The 23,868-nt window shown below is 46.9% G+C and overlaps 1 protein-coding gene across 7 annotated transcripts in view; it reads left to right on the top strand.

Annotated features, from left to right (window-relative positions):
• PSPC1 (paraspeckle component 1) overlaps positions 1–23,868 on the top strand; it is a 465,349-nt gene that overhangs the window by 161,052 nt on the left and 280,429 nt on the right. For all 7 annotated transcript variants that reach the window (XR_003856885.1, XM_029602504.1, XM_029602500.1 and 4 more), the window contains exon 5: positions 12,428–12,512. Coding sequence is in view for 6 of the 7 variants with exons in the window: in XM_029602504.1 (XP_029458364.1) it covers positions 12,428–12,512 (85 nt within the window). In the remaining variant the exon portion in view is untranslated. The remainder of the gene's footprint in view (positions 1–12,427; positions 12,513–23,868) is intronic.

Genomic DNA, 23,868 nt, shown 5'->3' with positions numbered 1-23,868 from the left:
CCTTCGCCCAGAAGTGCGAGACCGGTTGTCCATCCTACCATGTATCGGAGATAATCTGTTCGGAGAACAGATCCAACGAATGGTGGCTGAATTAAAGACCATCATGAGACCATCAAACAGCTCTCTTTGATGCCTTCCGACTTCTCCTTAAGTCAGCCCTTCAGGAAGGACTAAGAAGTCATTCTAATCCGTCCAAGGAAGGCCTACCCACCACCAGCAAGGGTCCCCGCACTACGAGACCTTATCAAAAGCCTCAGCCTCGCCAAGCTGGAAAACAAAAACCACAAACAGCTCCCTAGCCAAAGACCGGCTTCAGGTTTTTGACTTCTGCTTGGATAGCAGCAGCCAGATTCCTCTGTCACGTATACCAGTGGGAGGGTCGATTGTGCCACTTTCACAACATGTGGCAGTCAATCACAACCGACCAATGGGTATTGGCAATCATTGCTCAGGGTTACCATCTGAACTTTCTCGCCCTGCCACACGGACTCCCCATCTCTGTAGACGTGGAGAACATCCGACCACTCCATTCTTTTGGATCAAGAGGTCTCCCTCCTTCTCTAGTCAAGAGCAATAGAACCCGTTCCGCACTCGCAGCAAGGCCTAGGGTTCTATTCCCGGTACTTTTCTAATCCCCCGAAAAATCAGATGGTGTTCGTCCAATTTTGGACTTACGGGCTCTCAACAAGTACCTTCAGCGGGAAAAGTTCAAGATGGTACCTTGGGATCGCTTCTACCTCTTCTACAAAGAGGAGACTGGCTCTGCTCTCTGGACCTCCAGACGCATACACCCACATTGCAATAACTCCAGCTCATCGCAAGTACCTGAGGTTTTTAGTAGGCTCCAAGCACTATCAATACAGAGTGCTTCCGTTCGGCCTAGCGTCTGAATCACAAGTCTTACCAAATGTCTCTTAGTTGTCGCAGCTTTCCTCAGAACCCAAGGTGTTTCACAACTACTCCTATCTGGACGACTGGTTAATCAGGGCTCCAACTCAGCAAACTGCTTGGTCATCCCTCAATTTAACTCTACACAGTCCCTAATTTCGCTAGGATTTCTAGTCAATTACGAGAAATCTTGTTTAGTCCCCATCTCAAACCTTGTCGTTCATTGGAGGCAGACTTGGACACCTTGCAGGCAAAAGCTTTTCTGCCTCAACGAGTGCTAAATCTAGTGTCCCTCCTCACCAGTTGTAGTCTCACATGCTGCACCACTCGCCAATTCCTCATCCTTCTGGTCACAGGCGTCCTCAGTCCATGTCACACCAATGGCCCACTGGGCCATCAGACTCATGCACTGGACTCTGAGGTCACAATGGATTCAAGCTATTCAGCCTCTGTCGACCATTGTTCACATCACCGACTCAGTCTGTCCTCTCGCCTGGTGGAAAAAATCAAAGCCAATCTCCTCCAGGGATTGCCCTTTCAAGTTCCAAATCCTCAAGCCATTCTCACCACCAACGCTTCCCAACCTCGGGTGGGGAGCCCAAGTGGCCGATCTGCAGACACAAGGGTCTTGGCCTCCAGAGGAAGCCAAACACCAAATAAATTTCTTGGAGGGTTCGAGCAATGCGATATGCTCTCAGGGCTTTTCAGATCACCTTCAAATCAAGCCATCCTGATTCAGATGGACAACCAGGTGGCCATGTGGTTCATCAACAAGCAGGGAGGCACAGGTTCCTTCCTTCTGTTTCAGGAAGCTGTGCAGATTTGGGCTGAAACTCTCTCCCATTCGATGTACCTTAGGGCCACCTACTTGCCGGGAGTGGACAATGTGTTGGCAGACAAGCTGAGTCGCGTCTTCCAACCGCACGAGTGGTCTCCTCAACCTCTCGGTAGTGAACTCAATTTTTCAACAATGGGGATATCCTCAGACGGACCTCTTTGTGTCCCCTCAGAACCACAAAGTGGACAATTACTGCTCCCTCATTCGCAGCAAACACTCAGCCCAGAGATGCATTTTCCATCTCTTGGGCAACCGGTCTGCTTTACGCATTCCCTCCACTTCCTCTTCTCTCGAAGACTCTCGTGAAGCTATGTCAGGACAAGGGAACCATGATCCTGATAGCACCTCACTGGCCACGCCAACTTTGGTTTCCAATACTGCAGGATCTCTCCATCCGCAGGCACATTCCCTTGGGAAAGGACCCGTTTCTGATCACTCAAAACAATGGGTGCCTACGTCATCCCAATCTTCAGGCCTTGTCCCTGACGGCATGGATGTTGAAAAGTTAATCCTTCAACCTCTTAACTTTCAGACCCAGTTTCCTGTGTCTTGATTGCTTCACGGAAGCCTTCCACAAGAAAATCTTACTCCTATAAATGGAAAAGGTTCACATCATGGTGCGCTTCTCAGTCCCTTGATCTTTTTCCTGTCCAATCCTAAAGTTTTTGGACTACCTCTGGCATCTGTCAGTCAGATCTCAAGACCTCTTCCATCAGAATGCATGTCCGTGCGGTAGCCGCCTTCCATAAAGGTGTCTGGGATGTCCCTATATCAGTACAACCCCTCGTAAGATGCTTTTTGAAGGGCTTGTTCCACATCAAGCCACCTTTACGTCCTCCGGCCCTTTCTTTGGACCTTAACCTGGTTCTTGGTCGGCTCATGAAACCACCATTCGAGCCTCTTCACTCCTGTGACCTAAAATATCTCACATGGAAAATGATTTTCCTTTTGGCTATCACTTCAGCTCGCAGGGTTAGTGAGTTACAAGCCCTAGTTACCTATCTGCCTTACACTAAACTCCTGCAGGACAGGGCGGTGCTCCGCACTCACCCTAAGTTTTTACCTAAGGTAGTTTCGGAGGTTCACATTAATCAATCCATCAAACTACCTACCTTCTTTCCCAGGCCCCATTCCAATCCAGGGGAACAGGCTCTGCATACCCTTGACTGTAAACGAGCTCTAGCTTTTTATCTAGACCAGTGATGGCTAACCTTTGACACGAGTGTCAGAGGTGACATGCCGAGACGTTTTTGCTGACACGCAGCGTTTCGTGGACTATCGGGAATAATTTTTTTTTTTATATCGGCTGCGCTGACCCTTTAAAATTAGTTTTTTAGTATCCCCCCACCCTCTGGATCCCTCCACCTCCCAATGCCCCCGGGCGCAGCGACAGGCAGATAGGCAGGGCTGTGGTGAGGCTCACGTCACCACGACGTGAACAAAAAGACTGCATTTAAATGCGCTGATGCTCCTCCTCCTTCCTGCCTGTAAACGTTGCCGGAGCCGCGTGGGCAGGAAGGAGAAGCATCAGCGCGTGCAGAAGAGAAGCAGCGCTTGCGCTTACGGGCCGCCGCGAATCCCAAGTCGCAGCGGCCCGAGAAGAGGAAGAGGCCCGGTAGCAGGGCCGCCATGGCCCGAGAAGATTAGGGCTGCTGCAGAGCCCATCCTGTGGCGACCCGTGAAGAGGAGGCCCAGAGGTGAGAGAGAGGCTGAGGGTCTTTAGGGGGGTGTGTGTGTGCGTGTATGAGATGAATTGAGAGATCGTGTGAGAGAGTGAGGACCTGAATGTTTGCAGAGACAGCATGTCCTTGAGCAAGACAGCATGTGGGAGTGAGAGAGCGCCTGTGTGTGTGTCAGACATGTGCCAGTGAGAGACTGTGTGTATGAATGGTTGTATGAGAGAGCACGTGACAGAGCCTGTGTGTGTGAGAGAGAAATGCATGTGAGAATGAGAACCTGACTGTGTGTTTGAGGGAAGAAGATGGAGAGAAAAGAAACAGAAAAAAAGACAATATTAAAGGAATTGGCAAAAAAAAAAAAAAGAAAGGGCAAGTGGGAAAAAAAAAGCCTGTGACCAACCAATTAAAAAACTAACAGGTCGATACTGTAACATGCGGTTGAAGATTTCCTGTCTGTAACGTGCTGGGAGCGCACAATTCGGACGGGTAAGGCGATCCAGCGATACAGTCTCCAGTTTCACGCGTCCTTAGCGCTTCTTAAAACAGACGCATAACCCTTTCCGCACGCAGCATGTATATGATATGTAAATGAACGAATTAGCTGTATAATGAAGGAATTAGCTATTCCCCTCCGATACTGTGACGCGCGCTCAGATTATCTCCTTTGTAACCCGCTATTTTGCCGCGTCCTTAACCTGTTAGTTTACCGCTACCCTCTACTTGGTGTTAGTGTGGTGTTAGTGTGGTGTTAGAAAATTAAAACGGGAATAAAGTGTAAAAAAATGGTGTAAAAAAAGTGTAAAAACATTGCTTACCTGCCCTGGCCCCGTCCGGTCTCCGGTGCAGCCCCAGTCCTGTCCCCTGCTCCCGAAGCGCAAAAAAAAAAAAAAAAAAAAAAAAACCGAAAAAGTAGCAAGGCTCGGGCCTGCTACGGTAGTCCCTTCTCCCTTCTCCTCTCCTCCCGATTTCGGCGCTCAAGGCGGCCAGGTGGGCGTGCATTCATCCAGGCAGAGGGAGCCGGCGGCGAAAGCAGCCTCCGGCTCCCTCTGCCTGGATGAATGCACGGCCCCTGCCGGCAGTGAATGAATGCCTGTGCGATTTCGGCGCGCATGACTTGAGCGCCGAAATCGCACGGGCATTCATTCACTGCCGGCGGGGGCCGTGCATTCATCCAGCGGCCCCCGCCGGCAGCGAATGAATGCCCGTGCGATTTCGGCGCTCAAGGCAGTCACATGACGTGACGTCACGCCTTGAGCGCCGAAATCGCACGGGCATTCATTCGCTGCCGGCGGGGGCTGTGCATTCATCCAGGGGCCCCCGCCGGCAGAGAATGAATGCCCGTGCGATTTCGGCGCTCATGCCTTGCATTCATCCAGCGGCGGGGGCCGCGAATGAATGCACGGCCCCCGCCGGCGGGGGTCGTGCATTCATTTCGGCGCTCAAGGCGGCCCACCCGGCCGCCTTGAGCGCTGAAATCGGGAGGAGAGAGAAGGGAGAAGGGACTACCGTAGCAGGCCCGAGCCTTGCTACTTTTTCAGTTTTGTTTTTTTTTTTTTTTTGCTTCGGGAGGAGGAGACAGGACTGGGGGCTGCACCGGAGACCGGACAGGGCCAGGGCAGGTGAGCGGGGGCTGGGGGATAGTTTGCTGAGCATCGGGGAACATAACTGTCCACTTCCTGGTACCTGTCATTTGAAATGTCATTTGAAATGACATTTCAAATGACAGGTACCAGCGCGGCCGTGAAGCGTTAGGCCCGCGAACCCAGGATACTGTATAGGCGCTCTATACAGTAAAATGGGTTGCGCGGGCCTAACGCTTGCCTAAGGCTTCGCAGCCGCGGCATGCATTTGCATGCAATTAGAAGAGAGTATAGAGCGGTAGGTGAAGAGAACTGTGCGTGCGGGGAACGAGGGTGCGCCTGACACTGCTGCACTGTTTCTACCGCGGCCTTAGAGTATCGACCCGTAAGACAGCAAAGGTAAAAATAAAAAAAAAAAATTACATTTTAGTGATTGGCACATGTAATCTTTGGGAATGTGCAAGAATAGCAATTTCTCTATGCGTATCTCGCAATGTACAAGATCAGCATGGAGAAAGTGGAAGTCTTCGGGCCTGCACAGAGGAGGCAGCAGAATGGGCTTCAGTGTCAGTAGCAGCAATCGGCACCTTCCCAGTAGCCATGTGGCAGCAGTGACAGTGGCAGCAGAGGAATGAGAGAAGTTCCGAGGTTGCTGGCAAAAGAGGGGGGGGGGTCCTGCCTTTAGTGTGTGCGTGTGTATGATTGAGACTCTGCCTGGGGGTTTATGTATGTGAATGCATGGGTGTCTGCCTGGGGGTCTGTGTGTGTGAGAATTGGTCCATGCCTGGAGGATGGAGCGGAAGTAGTGTGAAAATGAATGGGAGCCTGCCTGGGGTTCTGTGTGTGTGAGAATGGCTGGGAGCCTGTCTGGGTGTGTGTGTTTGTGTGTATATGAGGGAGCCAGTGAGTGTGCGAGCATATGTGTGTATGAGAAAATCCAGGGGAGTAAGAGTTTGTGTGTGTGTGTGGGGGGGGGGGGGGGGGCGTGGAGGGGGAGAGAGTGTTTTAATTGAAGATTTAGCCAATGAAATTCAGCAACAAAAATGTCACTAAGCAGGTAAGGTAAAAAATTATTTGTTTTTGCTTTATTAATAAATACAGTACATATATTAAAATTATAACTTTTTGTTATTAATTAGAGCTACAAATATCACAAAATTATGGATTTTTCTAGAAGTGACACACCACCCAAGTTTTGCTGTTTTTTTTTAATGAATTTTGACACACTGAGCTCAAAAGGTTGGCCATCACTGATCTAGACCGTACAGTTGCCCACAGAAAGAGCACTCAGTTATTCGTCTCTTTCCACCCCAACAAATTAGGGCAACCTGTGGGCAAACAGACTCTCTCCTCCTGTTTGGCGGACTGCATATCTTTTTGCTATCAGCAAGCAGGCATTCCTTTTCAAGACCGTGTCAAAGCACACTCTGTGAGGGCCATGGCGACTTCAGTAGCACACCTATAATCTGTGCCGCTTCCTGACATTTGCAGGGCTACCACCTGGAGTTCTCTCCATACCTTCACAGCCCACTATTGCTTGGACAAAGCCGGAAGACAAGATTCCATCTTTGGCCAGTCCTGTTCCTTCGTAACCTATTTACATGTGACGTACCAACACCCTTTCCGCCTGCCCGGTGGGGTTCAGGATGCCTCTAACCAAATTCCACCCCAGTTGTTGTGCCTGTTGCACACCGTTGGGTACATTTGGTGCATGTCCGGACATCCTCAGCTCGGTACTCACCCATATGTGAGGACTACCATCCTGCTTGTCCTGTGAGAAAGCGAATGTTGTTTACATGTAACAGGTGTTCTCACAGGACAGTAGGATGTTAGTCCTCACGAAACCCGCCCGCCGCCCCGCATTGTTGGGTTCGTAATGTTTTTTCGGCACTGCCTGTAGCTTTTAAATAAGACTGAAGGGGTACCCCTGTTGGCTGCAGGGTTAGTGCCATGCTGGGCATGCCCAGTAGGGGCCCAGTCAAAGTTCTGGAAACTTTGACAGAAGTTTTCAGTGATTGGGCTCCATCTTGATGATGTCACCCATATGTGTGGACTAACATCCTGCTGTCCTGAGAGGAACACTTGTTACAGATAAGCAACTCTATCTCTCCTATCTTGCCTCTCTCCTAGGCTTGTAAATGTTCAGATCTTTGTCTATCCCTGTATGTTTTAGAACAAAGACCACTGACCATTTTAATAGCAATTCTCTGGACCGACTCTGTTCTGTTTATATACCCTTTTGAAGATGCTGTCTTCAGGATTGAACACAGTTTTCCAAGTGAAGTCTCAAGAAGGACCTATACAGGGGCAATATTACCCCCCTTTTTCTGGTGACCATTCCTCTCCCTATGTAGCCAAGCATCTTTCTGGCTTTTACTGTTTATCCATCTGTTTGGCCACCTTAAGATCATCAGATACAATTACCCCCATATCCTGCTTTTCCTTTGTGCTTAGAAGAATTTCAGCTCTAATACTATACCTATCCCTTGGATTTTTGCACCCTATATGTATTACTCTGCATTTTTTAGCATTAAATCTTAGCTGCCAGACCTTAGACCATTCCTTGAGCTTTGCTAGATCCCTTCTCATGTTTTCTATTTCTTCCTGGCTGTCTACCCTATTAGATATTTTCGTATCATAGGCAAAAAGATAAACCTTTCCCAACAATCCCATTATGTCTCTCACAAAAATGTTGAAAAAAAACCTGTCCAAGGACAGATCTCTGAAGCACACCACTAGTAACAACCCCTTCCTCAGAGCATATACTCCATTTACCATTACCCTTTGTTGCCTCCCATTCATCCAGTTTCCCAGTCAGTCACTCTAGGATCCATATCAAGGGCGCACAATTTGTCTTCTGTGCAGAACCATGTTTAAAGGCCTTAATGAAATCAAACTATGGTACATCTAGTGCCTTCCTTAGTCTTGTTGGAGGATATGTCTTAAGGTGGTTTTTATGAAAATTTCTACCAAAAGTTTATATGGTTTTAAATGGAGGTATATCTTATGGTTTGAAGTATAGAGCGCTGAGCTCAGGTAAGGTTAAAAAAAAAAAAGTAGCTAAGTCAGAGTGGGGGTGGGGGGGTTTCAGGACTTCCTCTGGGCTCTGTTCTTGGTGTGCTGTGCCGATGTCCATTGCCACTCTCGTTGGGTTTGGGGAACTGGGCAGCGTGGTGGGTTGAGCTGCTCCTAGTGGGCCAGACCCTGCACTTGTGCTTTTTTCTTGCACACCGCGTGGTAGGCACGGTTGCTGTTTTTGCATGCTCTTGTGCATGTTCTGCTGCCATCCATGCTGCTCTGCACATGCGTTGTGTGCTCGGGTGTGCTTTTTACGCAAGCAAACATTTTTACGTAAGCAAACATTTTTACGTGCTTAACTTGGCGCACAGGTTGTGCGTGTGCCTTGCCATGCTTTCTTCTAGGTGCTAATTTTTTGGGCGCATTTCATTTTTGAGAGCGAGCAGTTCACTGCAGGTTATATAAACTGTGACGTCAGCTTACTCAGTCTCCATCTGCAGACAGGGGAGCATAAACCCACTGGCCCCAAGTCCAGCTGTCTACACTAAGGAAAACAAAATGATCAGGTAAGTAATTTCTCTTACAGGTAAGCAACTTTGCTTTAATTGTGGAAATGGTCTTTTCAGAGAATTTTCCCCTCATTTTAGAGTAAACTTGTGTAGTGCCATTGGATGCATAACTTTATCTGCATCTTGAAAAAGCATTCCTGGGAGTATGCCTTTATCTGCATTCTTTAATTTTTTTAAAATATGTACAAAATTTATTTTGGGAAAGCTACCTGCACAGTTTAGCAGGTATAAATGTGTGGGTAGATTACCTGGGATAATGTTCAAAAAAAGTTATATACATACTTCAACCTTTTTGAAAAACTAGTGCAAGGTCTTTAAGGTAAAAAGTACCTGCAAACTTTCCACTATGTGGGCATATGTAAATTGCCACCATAATGTTCTAAGTACTTGAAGATTCCTATTGGGTGTCTTTTGCATCTGTTGTACGATGTTGAAGCGATTTTGGTTGTAGGTGTCTACACTATGTTTTTTGTTGGGGGCCTGAAAAATTTCTAAAATACGTAGAGGTCTGATGTTTTAATATTTTTTGTTTATCTACTTTTTTTGTTGCTTATTGGTTTTAGTTTTTTTGTTGTTTTTTTATGTTTCTGTGCAGTCCTTTTTCACTTATGTGCTCTTCCTTCAGCCCAGAGCTTTTTAAAACCTGTGCTGGTAACCCCATAGCTAATCGGGCTCTCAGGCTATTGACAATATGCATGTCTAATTTTTTATGGGCAGTGGTACTGTTGGATGCACACTCATCCAGTTGGGGGGGTTTTTTTTTGCTGACTGTTAAACTCCAACACCACCCTGCAATGGTGGTCTATTTCTTCTTCCTGCCCTCTCACACCCTTCTCTACTTATTTTCCTGATCAATCCTATCTCTCAGCTACATTGCTGAGCGGATACCCTTCACTCTTTAGCAGCTTGCGGGATAGGCTCTGCTAACCACCCCATCCCTGCACTGCAGAGATTTTAAAAAGTCTTGGACTGGCAGTTGTTCTTTACGGATCCTGTGATGTGTGAGATCATCAAGGAAGCGCTGGCCATGAGTTCACAGACAAAAGCACAGCTGTGCAGGGGTCTGTGCTGTGTGCAGTTACATGTGCACACAGTTGAGGGAACTTTGTGCTTGAATTAGATTTGCATGTATCAATGTATTTTCTGGATACCCTAAAATCCTAATTGGTTACCTAATGCTAAATTTGGGAAGGTATAGTATTGAATAGAGGGAATGAAAGTATTGAAGGTGTAGGTGGGAAAGATAATTGAGCAGGTAACAAAAAGGAAGAATAAAGATAAATCAAGTTATAGATAAGGTACAGGAAATATTTTTGAAGAAAAGATAAAGATAAAGGAGTTATCTAGATTCATGCACCTTGTGCTCTGTGATAATAGCTGTGCAGTTTGGGGAATATCTGACCTCCCTGGATCTGATGGAGGCCTAACTTAATATTCCCATCCATTTGGAACATAACAAGTTCTGCGTTTGGCAATGTTGGGGAGCCATTATCAGTTTTGGGGCTACCTTTTGGTCTAGCCCCATTCCAGAACATTTTCCAAGGTTATGGTGGTGGTAGTGATATGTTGAGAAGAGTAGGGATCCTGTGCAACCCATACTTGATGACTGGTTGATTCAAGCCAAGTCTCAAGAAGAGAGCTGCCTGGTGAACCACAAGGTGAGCTCCTTTTTCAGGGGCTCGGTTGGATGGTAACCTGGCCAAGAGCAGTTTTCAGCCATCCCTGTCATTGGGGTATCTGGGTGTTCGGTTCGACATGGGGCAGGGTAAAGTTCTCCTGCCAGAATTTCGGATTCAGAAATTGATATCTCGTGTGGTCCTATCTACAGGTGCTTGGTTTGGTGGCAACCCTGTACGTGGTGTCGTGGGCAAGGGAACATAGGCATCCTCATCAGCGCTCACTGCTGTCTTGTTGGAACCCCGCAGTCTCGGGACTACTAGTCTGTTCAGCTCCACTTGCTGAATGCAATCTTAAGTTTCCTTGTCCTCCTCAACCTGCTTGGTACTCACTATGGATGTGAGTTTCCAGGGTTGGGAGCTCACTGTCGGCTCTGGTCAGAAGTCCCGCCTATCTCACCTTGCATCTGTATATTATATCCTTGCCTGGAGCATGCTCACAACAATTCTTTGTTTATATAACTTCTGAAGTTTTTGCCAAAATGACTGATAAGGGAAAAATTACTAACTCTGAAAATGGTAGATGGACTTGTCTTTGTTCACTGCTTCTAAATGCAATTTTGTCTAGAAATTCTCACATGCATTTGACCACTAGCTCTGCACTTTCTCTAAACCTAACCAAAAATCAGCATATGTACTACTAATGTCATGTTTCAGGTAACAAGTAATTACTACTGTTAAATCACTGAATTAAAGGGCTTGTAAATACTGTCTACTTTTACCAAAACTAATCTGGGTATATGCCAGGTGTGTTCAGCTCTCAGCTTTTGCAAACTACTTGTGCTGCGCGTCAAAGTCAAAATTTAACTCTTAATCTTCTAGCTGGCTTTAAGTTAATGGTGGTATACTTTTAAGTTATATCTCCATTTTGTGTATGTGATCTTGAAGTTTGCAGACTTCAAGTTAGAGGAAAGGGAAGGCTGTGGGCTGTGTGTTCAGGCTGACTTTATACATAATAATGGAGTCTAACTTGAATGTTCTCTAATATCCTCCTCAATTTCCACCACTTTAACTCATACTAAGCAGAAAAGGTGTGTGTGTGGGGGGGGGGCGCTGTGTAGCAAGAACTATTTCTCAGTAAACTCAAAACTGCATGCAATCACTAACTCTTTATAAATAAATCTTAACTATATGACAGTATTTCTCTCTCATAAGGGACAACATTACCCACAAATACACCTTGGTTGCCAATACATTGGAGAATTAAATTCAAGGTGGCATTGCTTATTCACAAACCTTTAGATCCATGATGATATACCGTATTTTTCGCTCCATAAGAATTCAGTGTGCTAAACCGGCTCTGTTCCGCCATCTTGTGCTCCTACCATGTGACAGGGGTCGACCAATGGCACCAGTAGCCCCTGTGACATATAAGGGCAAAGGCTATTGGCGCCGTTTTGAATACTGGCAGCCAATGGCTCGAATGCAGATCATCGCTCCTGGACCCCCACTGGACCACCAAGGACTTTTGGCAAGTGTTTGGGGGGTGGTCAGGAGGGTTGAGGGGGTCAGGGTTTGTAGTTAAATTTAAAGGGTTGGGATGGGGAATGGGGACAAAAAACCATTTTATGCCCTCCCCTAATTTGCTCCATAAGACGCACAGACGCCTGGGAACAGAGCCGGTTTAGCACACTACTTTTTTTTTTCTTTTTTAAAATTTTCCCGCTCTGAATTCTAGGTGCGACTTATGCTCAGGCGCGTCTTATGGAGCGAAAAATACGGTAGTTCCTGCACCATGTTGCAGATTTACAAGCAGCACAGCATGGTCTTTTGAAGGTCCCTTCTTGAATAGCACATCTTTGCAGATCTAAAGACCATCCCTTCTCAGTGGCTGGCCCATCTATTGGAATATTCTGCCCAACAGCTTACATGCTATAAGAGTTAATCATATAGTTTCAGAAAACAGCTAAAAACGTTCTTGTTCAGAAAAGCTTTTGATGCTGACATCTAAGTCACTCTTGTTTTCTGACACGGCAGCAAGAAGAATTCCAACCGGTTGGCTATTTTTGCATATTGGATCTTAATATGTCAGTGTTCGTTTGTCTCTACGTCAGTACTTTGAGTATTTTTAAGATGAACCCTGCCTTGAACCTTGGATAGTATGGCAAACGATTTTAAATATTCTCATTCTGAATATGTAAACCTAAATATAGCAAAGATTTTTATTTAATTTTTCCAGATCTTATGAGGCGCCAAGAGGAGTTAAGACGTTTGGAAGAACTTAGAAATCAAGAGCTACAGAAACGCAAGCAATTTCAAATGAGGTATGGCCTTTTAAATTATTAGGCAGTAGTTACAATGCATGTCTATTGCAAACCACTCAATTTTAGTAGTCTGTAATGAAAAAATGTAATGCAACTGAAAACAGAGCTCATATGTTACAAGCTTGGATGTCTATTCATAGGAAAACAATATGTAATATTTCCAGTTTTGAAGAATTTTGATTGTTATAAATGAAGATGTAAAAAGTTTTTTGTTTTTTTTTTTAACAGTAAACTGATTACTTGTAAGATACTGAACATCCTCAGTTTGAACATCCTGTTTTTAAAATGTTTCCCAGATTTTACGGATTATAAGCTGTGGTTTGATCCGTTAGTAGATGGAGACAAAATAAAAAAAATATAGGCAGAAAGAATCTTCTCTATAAGTATATCTAAAGCTTCTACTTCAGTTCTTGTGCTGTTTCCTGCAGTGGAAATGTCTGGAGTCCTGGAGCTAGAAGATGTTAGCTTTCTCTAATTAGTATAGTAGGCAGGCTGGTACATTGTTTAGCAGTGTTGCCTTGGTGTAATGTGTGTTGATTAAGTGATAACTGTATGTTGTGGCTACTGTGTTTCCCCGAAAATAAGACATCCCCCAAAAATATGCCCTAGTAGAGATTTTGCCGAATTCTTAAATATAAGACCTCCCCCGAAAGTAAGCCATCCCTTGTAAAAGGGGCGGATTTGACCTATCGGGGGATCGGGCTTCCCCCGGTGGGCCGGTCAATCCTGTGACGTCCTTTTTTTTTTTTTTTAATAAAGTTTCCAAAGTATTAGGGGCAGAAACGAGCAGTGGTATCCCGAGGGGAGCCAATGCCCCCGGGCGCAAGGAGGCTCATGCGGCCGCTGAGCCTCCTTGCCTGAAGAAAAAGATCGCGTTCAAACACGCTGATGCTCTTTCTCCTTCCTGCCTGTGCGGCCCCGGAAGTAAATGTTGCCGTAGCCGCTTGGGCAGGAAGGAGAAAGAGCATCAGCGCGTGCAGAAGAGGAGCTGCCGCGGGCTGCTGCGAATCCCAAGTCGCAGCGGCCCAAGAAGAGGAAGAGGCCCAGTAGCAGGGCCGAGGAAGAGGCCCGAGAAGTTCAGCGCCGCTGCAGAGCCCATCCTGCAGTGACCCGCGAAGAGGAGGCCCAGAGGTAAGAGAGAGGCTGAGGGTCTGTAGAGGGTGTGTGGGAGTGAGGATCTGAATGTTTGCAGAGGCAGCATGTGAGAGCCTCTGTGTGTGTGAGAGACAGCGTGTGACGGTGAGAGCCTATGCTTGAGCAAGCCTATGCTTGAGCAAGACAGCATGTGGGGGGAGAGAGAGCCTGTGTGGTGTGAGAGTCAGACAGCATGTGCAAGTGAGAGACTGTGTGTATGAATGATTGTATGAGAGAGCATGTGAGAGTGAGAGCCTGTGTGTGTGTGAGAGAGAATTGCATGTGAGAATGAGAACCTGACTTTTGAGGGAAGAAGATGAGAGAAAAGAAATACGGAAGAAAAAAGGACAATATAAAAGGAATTGGGGAAAAAAAATAAAGAAGGGAAGGTGGGGAAAAAAAAAAAAAGCCTGTGACCAACCGATTAGAAAACTAACATCAGCCAGCAAAGGTGTAAAAAAAAAAAAATTACTTTTAGTGATTGGCACATGTATCTTTGGGAATGTGCAAGAATAGCACTTTCTCTATGCGGATCTCACAATGTACGAGATCAGCATGGAGAAAGTGGTGGAAGCCCATGGGGCCTGCACAGAGGAGGCAGCAGAATGGGCTTCAGTGTCAGTAGCAGCAATCGGTGCTTCCCCAATAGCCATGTGGCAGCAGTGACAGTGGCAGCAAGATTACTGACATCTGGGGATGGTGGCAGTACCAGTCGGGGGACCCCTTCCAAGCAGTGTGCGGAGGTTCAAAAGCAGCAGAGTCAGCCCAAGCTGACTACCATGAATGCTGCACACTCCTACCTCTCTCTGACAGCACACTGGTGAGGCATGGCTGACGCAGGGGCAGCTAGCAGCTCTACGGTATTAGACATCCCCTGAAAATAAGGCCTAGTGCATCTTTGGTAGCAAAAATTAATATAAGACACTGTCTTATTTTCGGGGAAACAGGGTAGGAATATACTTCTCTTGCTATATCTAGATCTGGGCAGTTATCAGTGAGATTTTGGGCCGAAAAGTGGTGATTATGGTATCACCTGGTCTTTAACTTCCCCTGCTAGGCCTGAGATACTGTTAGTTAAGAAATAAATAAAAAAGCAGCCACATTGGTTTCTAATGTATGTCAGAATAAGCAACATATACCTTTTATTTGAGTGGGTTGGTATATTGAGAGTAATAGAAGATATTCTAACAGCTTCATTTGTGTTGACTCAAATTCTTGTTCTACTATCTTGGCTAATAAACTATGAATAGCTACAGGACCACCTATGCTAGAAGATTGAGACTAGAGCACAGCTGTCCTAGTCTGCTTCTCAGCATTATTTGGTCTAACTCTTAGTATTATATAGCTGTGGGCACTAGAAAACTGTCTACCAGAGCAGCAACTGGTTAAAAGCAACTGCGTTTTAAAATATCTAAAAATGAAAATTTTTCTTATCTCTCTCTCTCTCTCTCTCTATATATATATATCTCTCTCTCTCTCTCTATCCTATTACATCTGCCCATATGTTTTTATTCTTGAAAGAAGCAGTAACTATTAAAAAAAAAAAAAAAAAAAAATTTCCAAAAAGGAGAGGCGCATTTGTAGGCAATTTTGTACTAAGTTAGAATGCCTTATATAAAGATGGTGTTTTGCAGTTTGCACTTGGGTACTTAAGACTTTAAAATATGATTTGAAAACTTTATAGGAAATGTCTTGTATTTTTTATTTCCCCCCACCCCCCTGTTGCAGTAGTTCATTCCAGTGGTTATACAAGCTATTCAAGAAGACCACTCAAACGTGTACACTCAGCAGGAGTATATGTCTTGTACTTATGTCCCCAAAAGTAATATAGATTTCCTAGCGTGTAGCCAGATGGACTCAGCAACAGTGGGTTATGAGCTCTTCTGCTAGCAGATGGGAGACGGAGACAGATTTCAAAGCTGACATCACTTTAGATATACCCCTGCAGTAACCTCAGCTCTTCAGTATCTCTCCGTCTCCTAGCAGATGTGGATACTATCCCACACACTAGAATAGTGTTAAGAATTACAGCAAAGAAGAAACAAAATTTACCTTAAAGATCGAGCCCCGCTCTCCTGCAGTGAAACCTAAGGGTCCCTCCCCCAGTTGAGAATTCCTGAGGTGATTCTGAGATCCCTCAGAGGTGTGGCTGGTCCGGTAGCTGGTTCCCGGCATGGACTTAACCCCCAGAGTGGCTGAAAGGCAGAGGGTATACATCCGAGCGCGGCGTGAAGGCAAAGGCCCCCCACCCCACAGCTGGAGATCGTCCCCAGCACACGATTGGTATGCGCCGAGACCAGGTGAACAGAACACCTTAAATTCAGGTCTCCGATGCTCGGATTGCTGTACTGATTTCATTTTCTCCTTCCGGTGAGGTGCAAAGGGAGCACAGACAGGTTGAGCAGCCCTGATTGGGCTAGGCCCCGACCTGGTTCAGAGGTCCACATGGATACCCTCGGGGGTGCCACCTTTCAGGTGGGGGGCGTTGGCGACATCTTCCCTTCTTGACCGGCGGGGAACGCCAGGGCGGCTGATGCGCCTAACTTGTTGCCGTCCAATACAGCTGCGCACACTCGTTACCTGTGCGCCCAGACATAGAGGCTATGGCACCAGCGTCCAAGAAGGCCAGAAGGAACTTTCTTTGCACAGCCTGCCACATAAGAGCCGTGCAGCCTGAACTGGAGTCCTGCCTGTGTCAACATTGTGAAGAAGCCCATGGGGAACCAAAGCCTGGTCCGTTACTGTCAGGGGATGGGTCCATAACTGCTACTGATGATAGCTTCCTGGATCTATGCATCTCCGAGATAGCTTCTCCACCTCTGGGGCGCCTACTCCGACTCCCCCTGGGATTAACATGGACCCAGGGACTTTCTCCAGGTTAGAATTTTTCCAAGGGCTACAAGCTGTCGTTCAGGTGCAATCAGCCCTGGCTGCGCCCCTGGCTCAACACTTGCCGGAAGCACAGGATCCTCCTGGCCCTGCTCGGATGCCTCGAGACATGCCTCGCCTAACCAAGACAGGGACCCAGACACCTTAGATGATGATGGCGACTCCCTAGAAGAAGGAGAAATCCCTCCAGGACTGGAACCATGCTTTGCTTCTTCCACAAGGATGAATTACCAGTCCTTGTTTCCCAGACTCTGAAGACTCTGGGTATTCCAGGCACGGATCCTATGGCGGAACCAAAGAAGAACCCCATCCTGGTATCTCTCCGTAAAGCCTCATGCTACTTTCCAATGATGGAAGCCATCCAGGAACTGATTGTCCTGGAATGGAATGCCCCAGAGGCCAGCTTTAAAGGGGTCAGGCCTTGGAAACCCTATACCCTCTGGAACCAGCGACCAAGGAATGCCTGCATTTCCCGAAAGTGGACGCCATGGTCTATGCCGTCTCAAAGCGAACAACCATTCACGTTCAGGGAGGGGCTGCATTGAAGGATACTCAGGATAGACGATTGGAATCCATTTTTAAGCACTGGTCGCACATTCTTGTTTGCTCCTCTCGAGAGAGGCAAATAACCCTGGAACGTATACCGGTGAGATGATGGAACCTGCAGCAGCCTTCCTGACAGACGCAAGCTCAGATCTAGTGCGTACCTCAGCCAGAGGCGTAGCCTCGGTAGTGGCAGCCAGAAGACAAATATGGCTATGGAATTGGTCTGCTGACGTGACCTCTAAAACTAATCTCACAAGAATGTCCTTCAAAGGATCTCTCTTGTTCGGAAGCGAATTGGAGAAGTTAGCCAGCAAATGGGGCGAATCCCCAGTGCCTCGGCTACTGGAAGACAGGAGTAAAAGATCTCAGCACCCCTCCCCCTGAAGAACCAAGGGAAGAGGCTCGCAATGCTTTAGACCCTACAGGAACTCGCAGTTCCAGGCACTTCGCCCTTCTGGTGCTCAGAGAACAAAACGGACCTGCTCACCTGTCCGCCTGAGCGATTACTGGACTATCTCCATCTGCTGTACCGGAAGGGTCTAGCCACAGATTCAGTAAGAGTTCACCTCAGTGCCATAGCAGCCTACCATTCTCTGCACAGTGAAGCCCCAATCTCTTGTCACCCACTCATCTTAAGATTCATGAAGGGTATTTGTTTTGACTCTAGCCTCCAATCCGGAAACCTCCAGTTCCATGGGATTTGAATGTAGTGCTAGAGCAATTGATGCTAGCACCTTTTGAACCACTGGACATTAGTTTAGTTTATTGGATTTTCTATTCCATTTCATTGGCAAGACCTTCACAAGGATTTACAAATAATTGCAAGTAAGAAAATACATTATTTTGTTAAATAGTAACTGCTAAAACTAATAAGACCAAAGAACAGAAAAATTATATAAATTAGCTTTTAAACTAAAAGATGTACAACAAACTAAAAGCATTAAAACTAAAGCAAAGTACTATTTCATAAATTTGAATATTACTAAAAAGCAGTTAAATTCAATTTCCTAGCGTGTAGCAGATGGACTCATTACAAATGGGTATAGCGTGCTCGTGCTAGCAGTTGGAGACGGATCTGACGTCAGCACGGGTACATATACCCCCGCAGGAAGTGCAGCAACTCAGTAATTTCCGTCTCCAAAGCAGTTTGGAGCTACCTTACGCTCGCTGAGCGTTTTTCCAAATTATAACGACTAAATTCTTAGAAGAAATCCTACCTGAAGACGAGCCCCACACTCCTGCGGTGATACCCTCGGGGTCCCTCCCCCAGTTGAGTTTCCCGAGGTGATTTCCGTGGTCCCTCGGAGGTGAGTGTCTCGGTCCGGTGGCCGGATCGCGGCAGGGACCTAGTCCCCGAGTGAGAAGGGCTCGGGCGTGGCATAGAGGCAGCCTCGGTCCCGGTGAGGACTTGGCCCCCGAGCGAGACGACGTTCGGGCGCGTCTTAGAGGCAGCGGATGCACTTCCTCGAGCATGGCGGTGACGGTAATCACCCTCTCTCCCCGCAGCCGGAGACCGCCCGGGTCGCAGCCGGGAAGCGCCGAAGATCAGGTAAGGTGTACATCTTTACTTTACTGGTCTCCGAAGAGCGAGGATTAGCAGGGTCTGCCTACGTGGCAGCCCACCAAGGAGGTCGCCATTTTGCCTGCTCGCCAGCCCTGGTTCACCGCCTCGATCTAAGCGGGATGACGGGCGCGTATGTTAGGCGCCCGAAACTATTTGGGCGCCCATTGCTGGTGATACGCGCGCGTTGACAGGCACACGTTGACAGGCGCGCGTTGACAGGCGCACATTAATACGTGTAGGCGCACGTTGATAAGCGCACACTTATAGGCGCTCATTGATAGGAGCTCAGACGCGATGGAGCGTAAGAGAGCCCATGCGGCCGTAGAGCCGGCACCTCCAGACTCAGGCATAAGAGCTCTAGGCCTCTGCTCAGCATGCCACCTCAGAGCCACACAGAGCGAGGAAACAGACTCCCTATGTGCCCAATGTGAAGAGGCCCTGGGAGTTCCAGGCCAGGGCCGATCTCAGCCCAGTTTGACTGCCAGTTCCTCAGGGAACACCTCGAACCTAGCAGGCCGCGGCGAGCAGCCAGGGAACCCTACAGACCTGGTGCCCCTACGCCTAGAACCTGCTTCCCTCTCCTGGGTGGAATTATTCAAGGGGATTCATGCCTTCATCAAGATGCAGTCTGGTCCCCGACCGGACCCATACGTACCGGGTGACCCTGCCCCGGGACCCTCAAGGCCTACGCATGGCCACCCGGAAGCCCCACTTATGGGGACTCGGATTATTTTGAGGAAGATGGCGAGCCCCCCGAGGAGGGAGAACTCCCCTTGGGGATAGAACCATATTGAACCATGAGATGCTTCTTTCCTAAGGAGGATCTTCCGAACTGGTCTCTCAATGCCTGTCTGAGCTGGCTATCCCGGGCCAGGGCACCCCAGGGGAACCCAGAATGACCCCCCTGCTAGAGGGCCTGCGTCCAACGCCTCACCATTTTCCCCTTCTACAAGCAGCACAGCAGTTAATCGATCTGGAGTGGAATGCGCCAGACGCTTCCTTCAAAGGGGGTCGGGCTTTGTCTAGCATGTACCCCCTAGACCCGGCAACCAAGGAGCTGCTGGCGTGCCCGATGGTAGACGCCATAGTTAGCGCAATTGTGACGCGCACCACCATTCCGGTGGAGGGAGGGCGGCCCTCAAGGATGCACATGACCAGCGCATGGACGCCATTCTGAACAAGCCTTTGAGGTGGCAGCCATGTCCCTACGATTGCGACTTGCTGCACCTGCTCCTGAGCTATCTCTAGCACCTTTCAGAGTAGGGGTTGCAGACTGCTTCACTCCAGGTTCATCTGAGTGCCATCAGTGCCTTTTTCCATGGGGTGGGTGTCATGTGCAACAGTTAGTGGGGCGCTTTATGTGGGGCTTGCTACAATTAAAGCCTCCTCTGCGTCGTCCTGTTGTGGTCTAGGACCTCAACGTGGTGCTAGTGCGGCTCATGCGCTCTCTGAGCCTATGCGTGCCTGCGAGCTTAAACACCTCACCTGGAAGGTGATATTCCTGGTCGCCAATTACCTCCGCCTGCAGGGTCAGTGAGCTGCAGGCCCTGGTGACTTATCCGTCTTATAACAAGGTTCTTCCACGACAAGGTAGAGTTATTCATTCACTCTAAGTTTCTGCCTAAAGTTGTGACAAACTTCCATCTGAATTAGTCTGTTGTACTGTCCACCTTCTTTCTGAGGCCTCACTCCCACCAGGGGGAGCGGGCTGTGCATCCTTTGGACTGCAAACGTACTCTGGTGTTTTACCTGGAGCGCACTGCAGCCCACAGGCAGTCACGCAACTCTGTCTCCTTTGACAAAAATAGACTTGAGGTTGCGATGGGCCTGTCCAATTGGTTGGCGGACATGAGGCCTAGATCTCTTTCCTGGGTGGTAACTCCTAAGATAGAACCTAGCATTGTGTAACTACAGCAAGGGGTATTTTTCCCTATATGCATCACGTTGCACTTGTCCACGTTAAATTTCATCTATTTGGAAGCCCAATCTTCCAGTCTCACAAATGGGCCGATACAGTAAAATCGCGCTCTCCTGTGCGCGCGATACAGTAAACAAATTTATTTAAATTAGGCCTGGTGGTAAAAAGAGGCTCTAGGGACTGTGGCACATCCCTAGCGCCTCTTTTCGGACAGGAGCGGCGGCTGTCAGCGCGTTTGACAGCAGACACTCAATTTTGACGGCGTCGGTTCTCGAGCCTGCTGACAGCCACGGGTTCGGAAACCGGACATGGGCAAAATTGAGCATCAGGCCCACGGCTTGAAAACCAATTTCAATTTTTTTTTTTTTTTACTTTTTTAAACTTTCGGGACCTCCGACTTAATATCGCCATGATGTTTAGTCGAAGGGTGCATAGCAAAGCAGTTTTACTGCTTTTCTGTGCATTTTCCCGGTGCCCAGAGAAATTAGCACCTACCTTTGGGTAGGTGCTAATTTCTGAAAGTAAAATGTGCGGCTTGGCTGCACATTTTGCTTTCTGAATCGCGCGGGAATACCTAATAGGGCCATCAACATGCATTTGCATGTTGCGGGCGCTATTAGGTTCGGGGGGGGGGGGGGGGGGGGGGGGGGGGGGCGGGGGGGGGGGGTGTTGGACGCACGTTTTGAATGAGTAAAGCTAGCAAGTCAAATGCGCGTCCAAATGTCGGCTAACAGTGCGCTCTGTTGGAGCACACTGTACTGTATCGGCCTGACAGTCCTCCTGCAATTCATCACAATCTGCTTGAGATTCAACTACTCTGCATAATTTTGTGTCACCCATAAATTAGATTTCACTCGTTTCCCTGTCCAGATCATATATAAATATATTAAAAAAAAAGCACTGGTCCAAGGACAGATTCCTGAGGTACTCCCCTGTTTACCTTTTTCCACTGTGAAAACTGACCATTTAATCCTACTGTTTCCTGTCTTTTAACCAACTTGCAGTCTACAAAAGGACATCACCTTCTATCCCATGACTTTTTAGTTTTCTTAGAAGCTTGTCAAACGGGACTTTGTTGAATGCCTTCTGAAAATCTAAATATACCACATTTACCAGTTCACCTTTGTCCACATGTTTATTCACCCATTCAAAAAAAAAAAATGTAGGAGATTTGTGAGGCAAGATCATTTGGGTAAATCCATGTTCGTTGTGTCCCGTTAAACCATGTCTATCTAAATGTTTTGTGAGTTTCCACGACTTTTCCTGGCACTGTAGTCAGGCTCACTGGTCTATAGTTTCCTGGATCAGCCCCGGATCCCTTTTTAAATATAGGGGTTGCATTGACCCTCTTCCAGTCTTCAGGTACATTGGATGATTTTAATGATAGTTTACAAATTTCTACTATTAGTTCTGAAATTTCATTTTTTAGTTATGTCACAACCCTGGGGTGTATACCATCGGGTTCTGGTGATTTACTGCACTTCAGTTTGTCAAACAGGCCTACCACATCTTCTAAATTCACCGTGATTTGGTTCATTTGATCTGAATCACCCATGAAAACCTTCTCCGGGATGGATATCTCTCCAACATCCTCTTTAGTAAACACTGAAGCTAAGAAATCATTTAATCTTTCTTCGATGGCAATATCTTATGTAAGTGCCCCTTTAACCCCTTGATCATCCAATGGTCCAGCCAACTCCATTGCAGGCTTTCTGCTTCAGATATATTTTCAAGTTTTTATTGTGAGTTTTTGCCTCTATGGCCGCCAAATTTTCAAATTTTCTCTTAGCCTGTCTTAATAATGTCTTACATTTAAATTGCTAATGCTTATGCTTTATCCTATTTTCTTCTAGTTATTGAATGACTATCTTATGGCTAAAAATCTTTTCACCTCACCTTTTATCCATGCCCGTAGTTGTTTTGCCTTTCTTCTGCCTTTCTTAATGCATGGAATACATCTGGACTATGTTTCAAGGATGGTAGTTTTTAACAATGTCCACGCCTCTTGCACACTTTGTACCTTTGTAGCTGCACCTTTCAGTTTTTTCTAACTAGTTTTCTCATTTTATCGAAGTTTCCCTTTTGAAAGTTTAGTGCTAGAGCCGTGGACCTAAATACGTCCCCCCTTCTAGTCATCAATTCAATTTTGATCATATGATCACTATTGCCAAGTGGCCCCACCACCGTTATCTCTCTCAACAAATCCTGTGCTCCACTGAGAATTAGATCTAAAATTGCTCCCTCTCTCATCAGTTCCTGAACCAGTTGCTCCATAAAACTGTCTTATTCCATCCAGGAACTTTATCTCTCTAGCATACCCTGATGTTTCACTTACCCAGTCAATACTGGTGTAATTGAAATCTCTCATTATTACCACATTATCAGTTTGATTAGCTTCCCTTATTTCTCTTAGCATTTCACTATCTGTCTCATTATTTTGGTCAGGTGGATGGTAGTAAACTGCTATCACTATTCTCTTCCCCAACACACAAGGGATTTCTAACCATAAAGATTTGATTGTACATTTAGTCTCAGGCAGGAAGTTTATCCTGTTGGACTGTATGCCATCCTGGACATAATGTGCCACCCTGCCACCAAGATGCTCCTATCAGTCATTGCGATATAATTTGTACCCTGGTAGAGCACTGTCCCATTTGTTATCATTTTTCAACCATGTTTCTTAGATGCCAGTTAAATCTGTCATCATTCACTGCTCTACATTCTAATTCTCCCATCTTACTTAGACTTCTGGCATTAGCATACAAATATTTCAAAGGTGTTTTTGTTTGTGTTTACGTTCTGCTTTATACATGAGAGATTCAGCAGCACAGCTGTGCTGCTGTGTTTCCCTGCATTTGCTGCTGCTTAGATAAGTATTGGCTGGCTAAGTTAAACCTGCTCTATCAGGCTGATTCAGTAAAAGTCGCGGGAGAGTGGGCGAGCGCCCAGGCCACTCTCCTGTGCGTGCGATTCAGTATTTAAACGAGGGCCCGCGGTAAAAAGAGGTGCTAGGGACACTAGCACTTCCCTAGCACCTCCTTTTTGACAGGAGCAGCAGCTGTCAGCGAGTTTGACAGCCGACGCTCAATTTTGCCTGCGTTGTTTCTCAAACACGCTGACAGCCACGGGTTCGGAAACCGGACGCCGGCAAAATAGAGCGTCCAGTTTTCAAGCCGCGAGCCGATTTTAAATTTTTATTTTTTATTATTTTTTTACTTTGGGACCTCAGACTTAATATCACCATGATATTAAGTCGGAGGGTGTACAGAAAAGCAGTTTTTACTGCTTTTCTGTGCACTTTCCCG

Source organism: Rhinatrema bivittatum, chromosome 5 (genome assembly GCF_901001135.1).
Source record: "Rhinatrema bivittatum chromosome 5, aRhiBiv1.1, whole genome shotgun sequence".
Taxonomy (NCBI): Eukaryota; Metazoa; Chordata; class Amphibia; order Gymnophiona; family Rhinatrematidae; genus Rhinatrema; species Rhinatrema bivittatum.
This window is presented reverse-complemented; position numbering and strand designations above follow the sequence as displayed.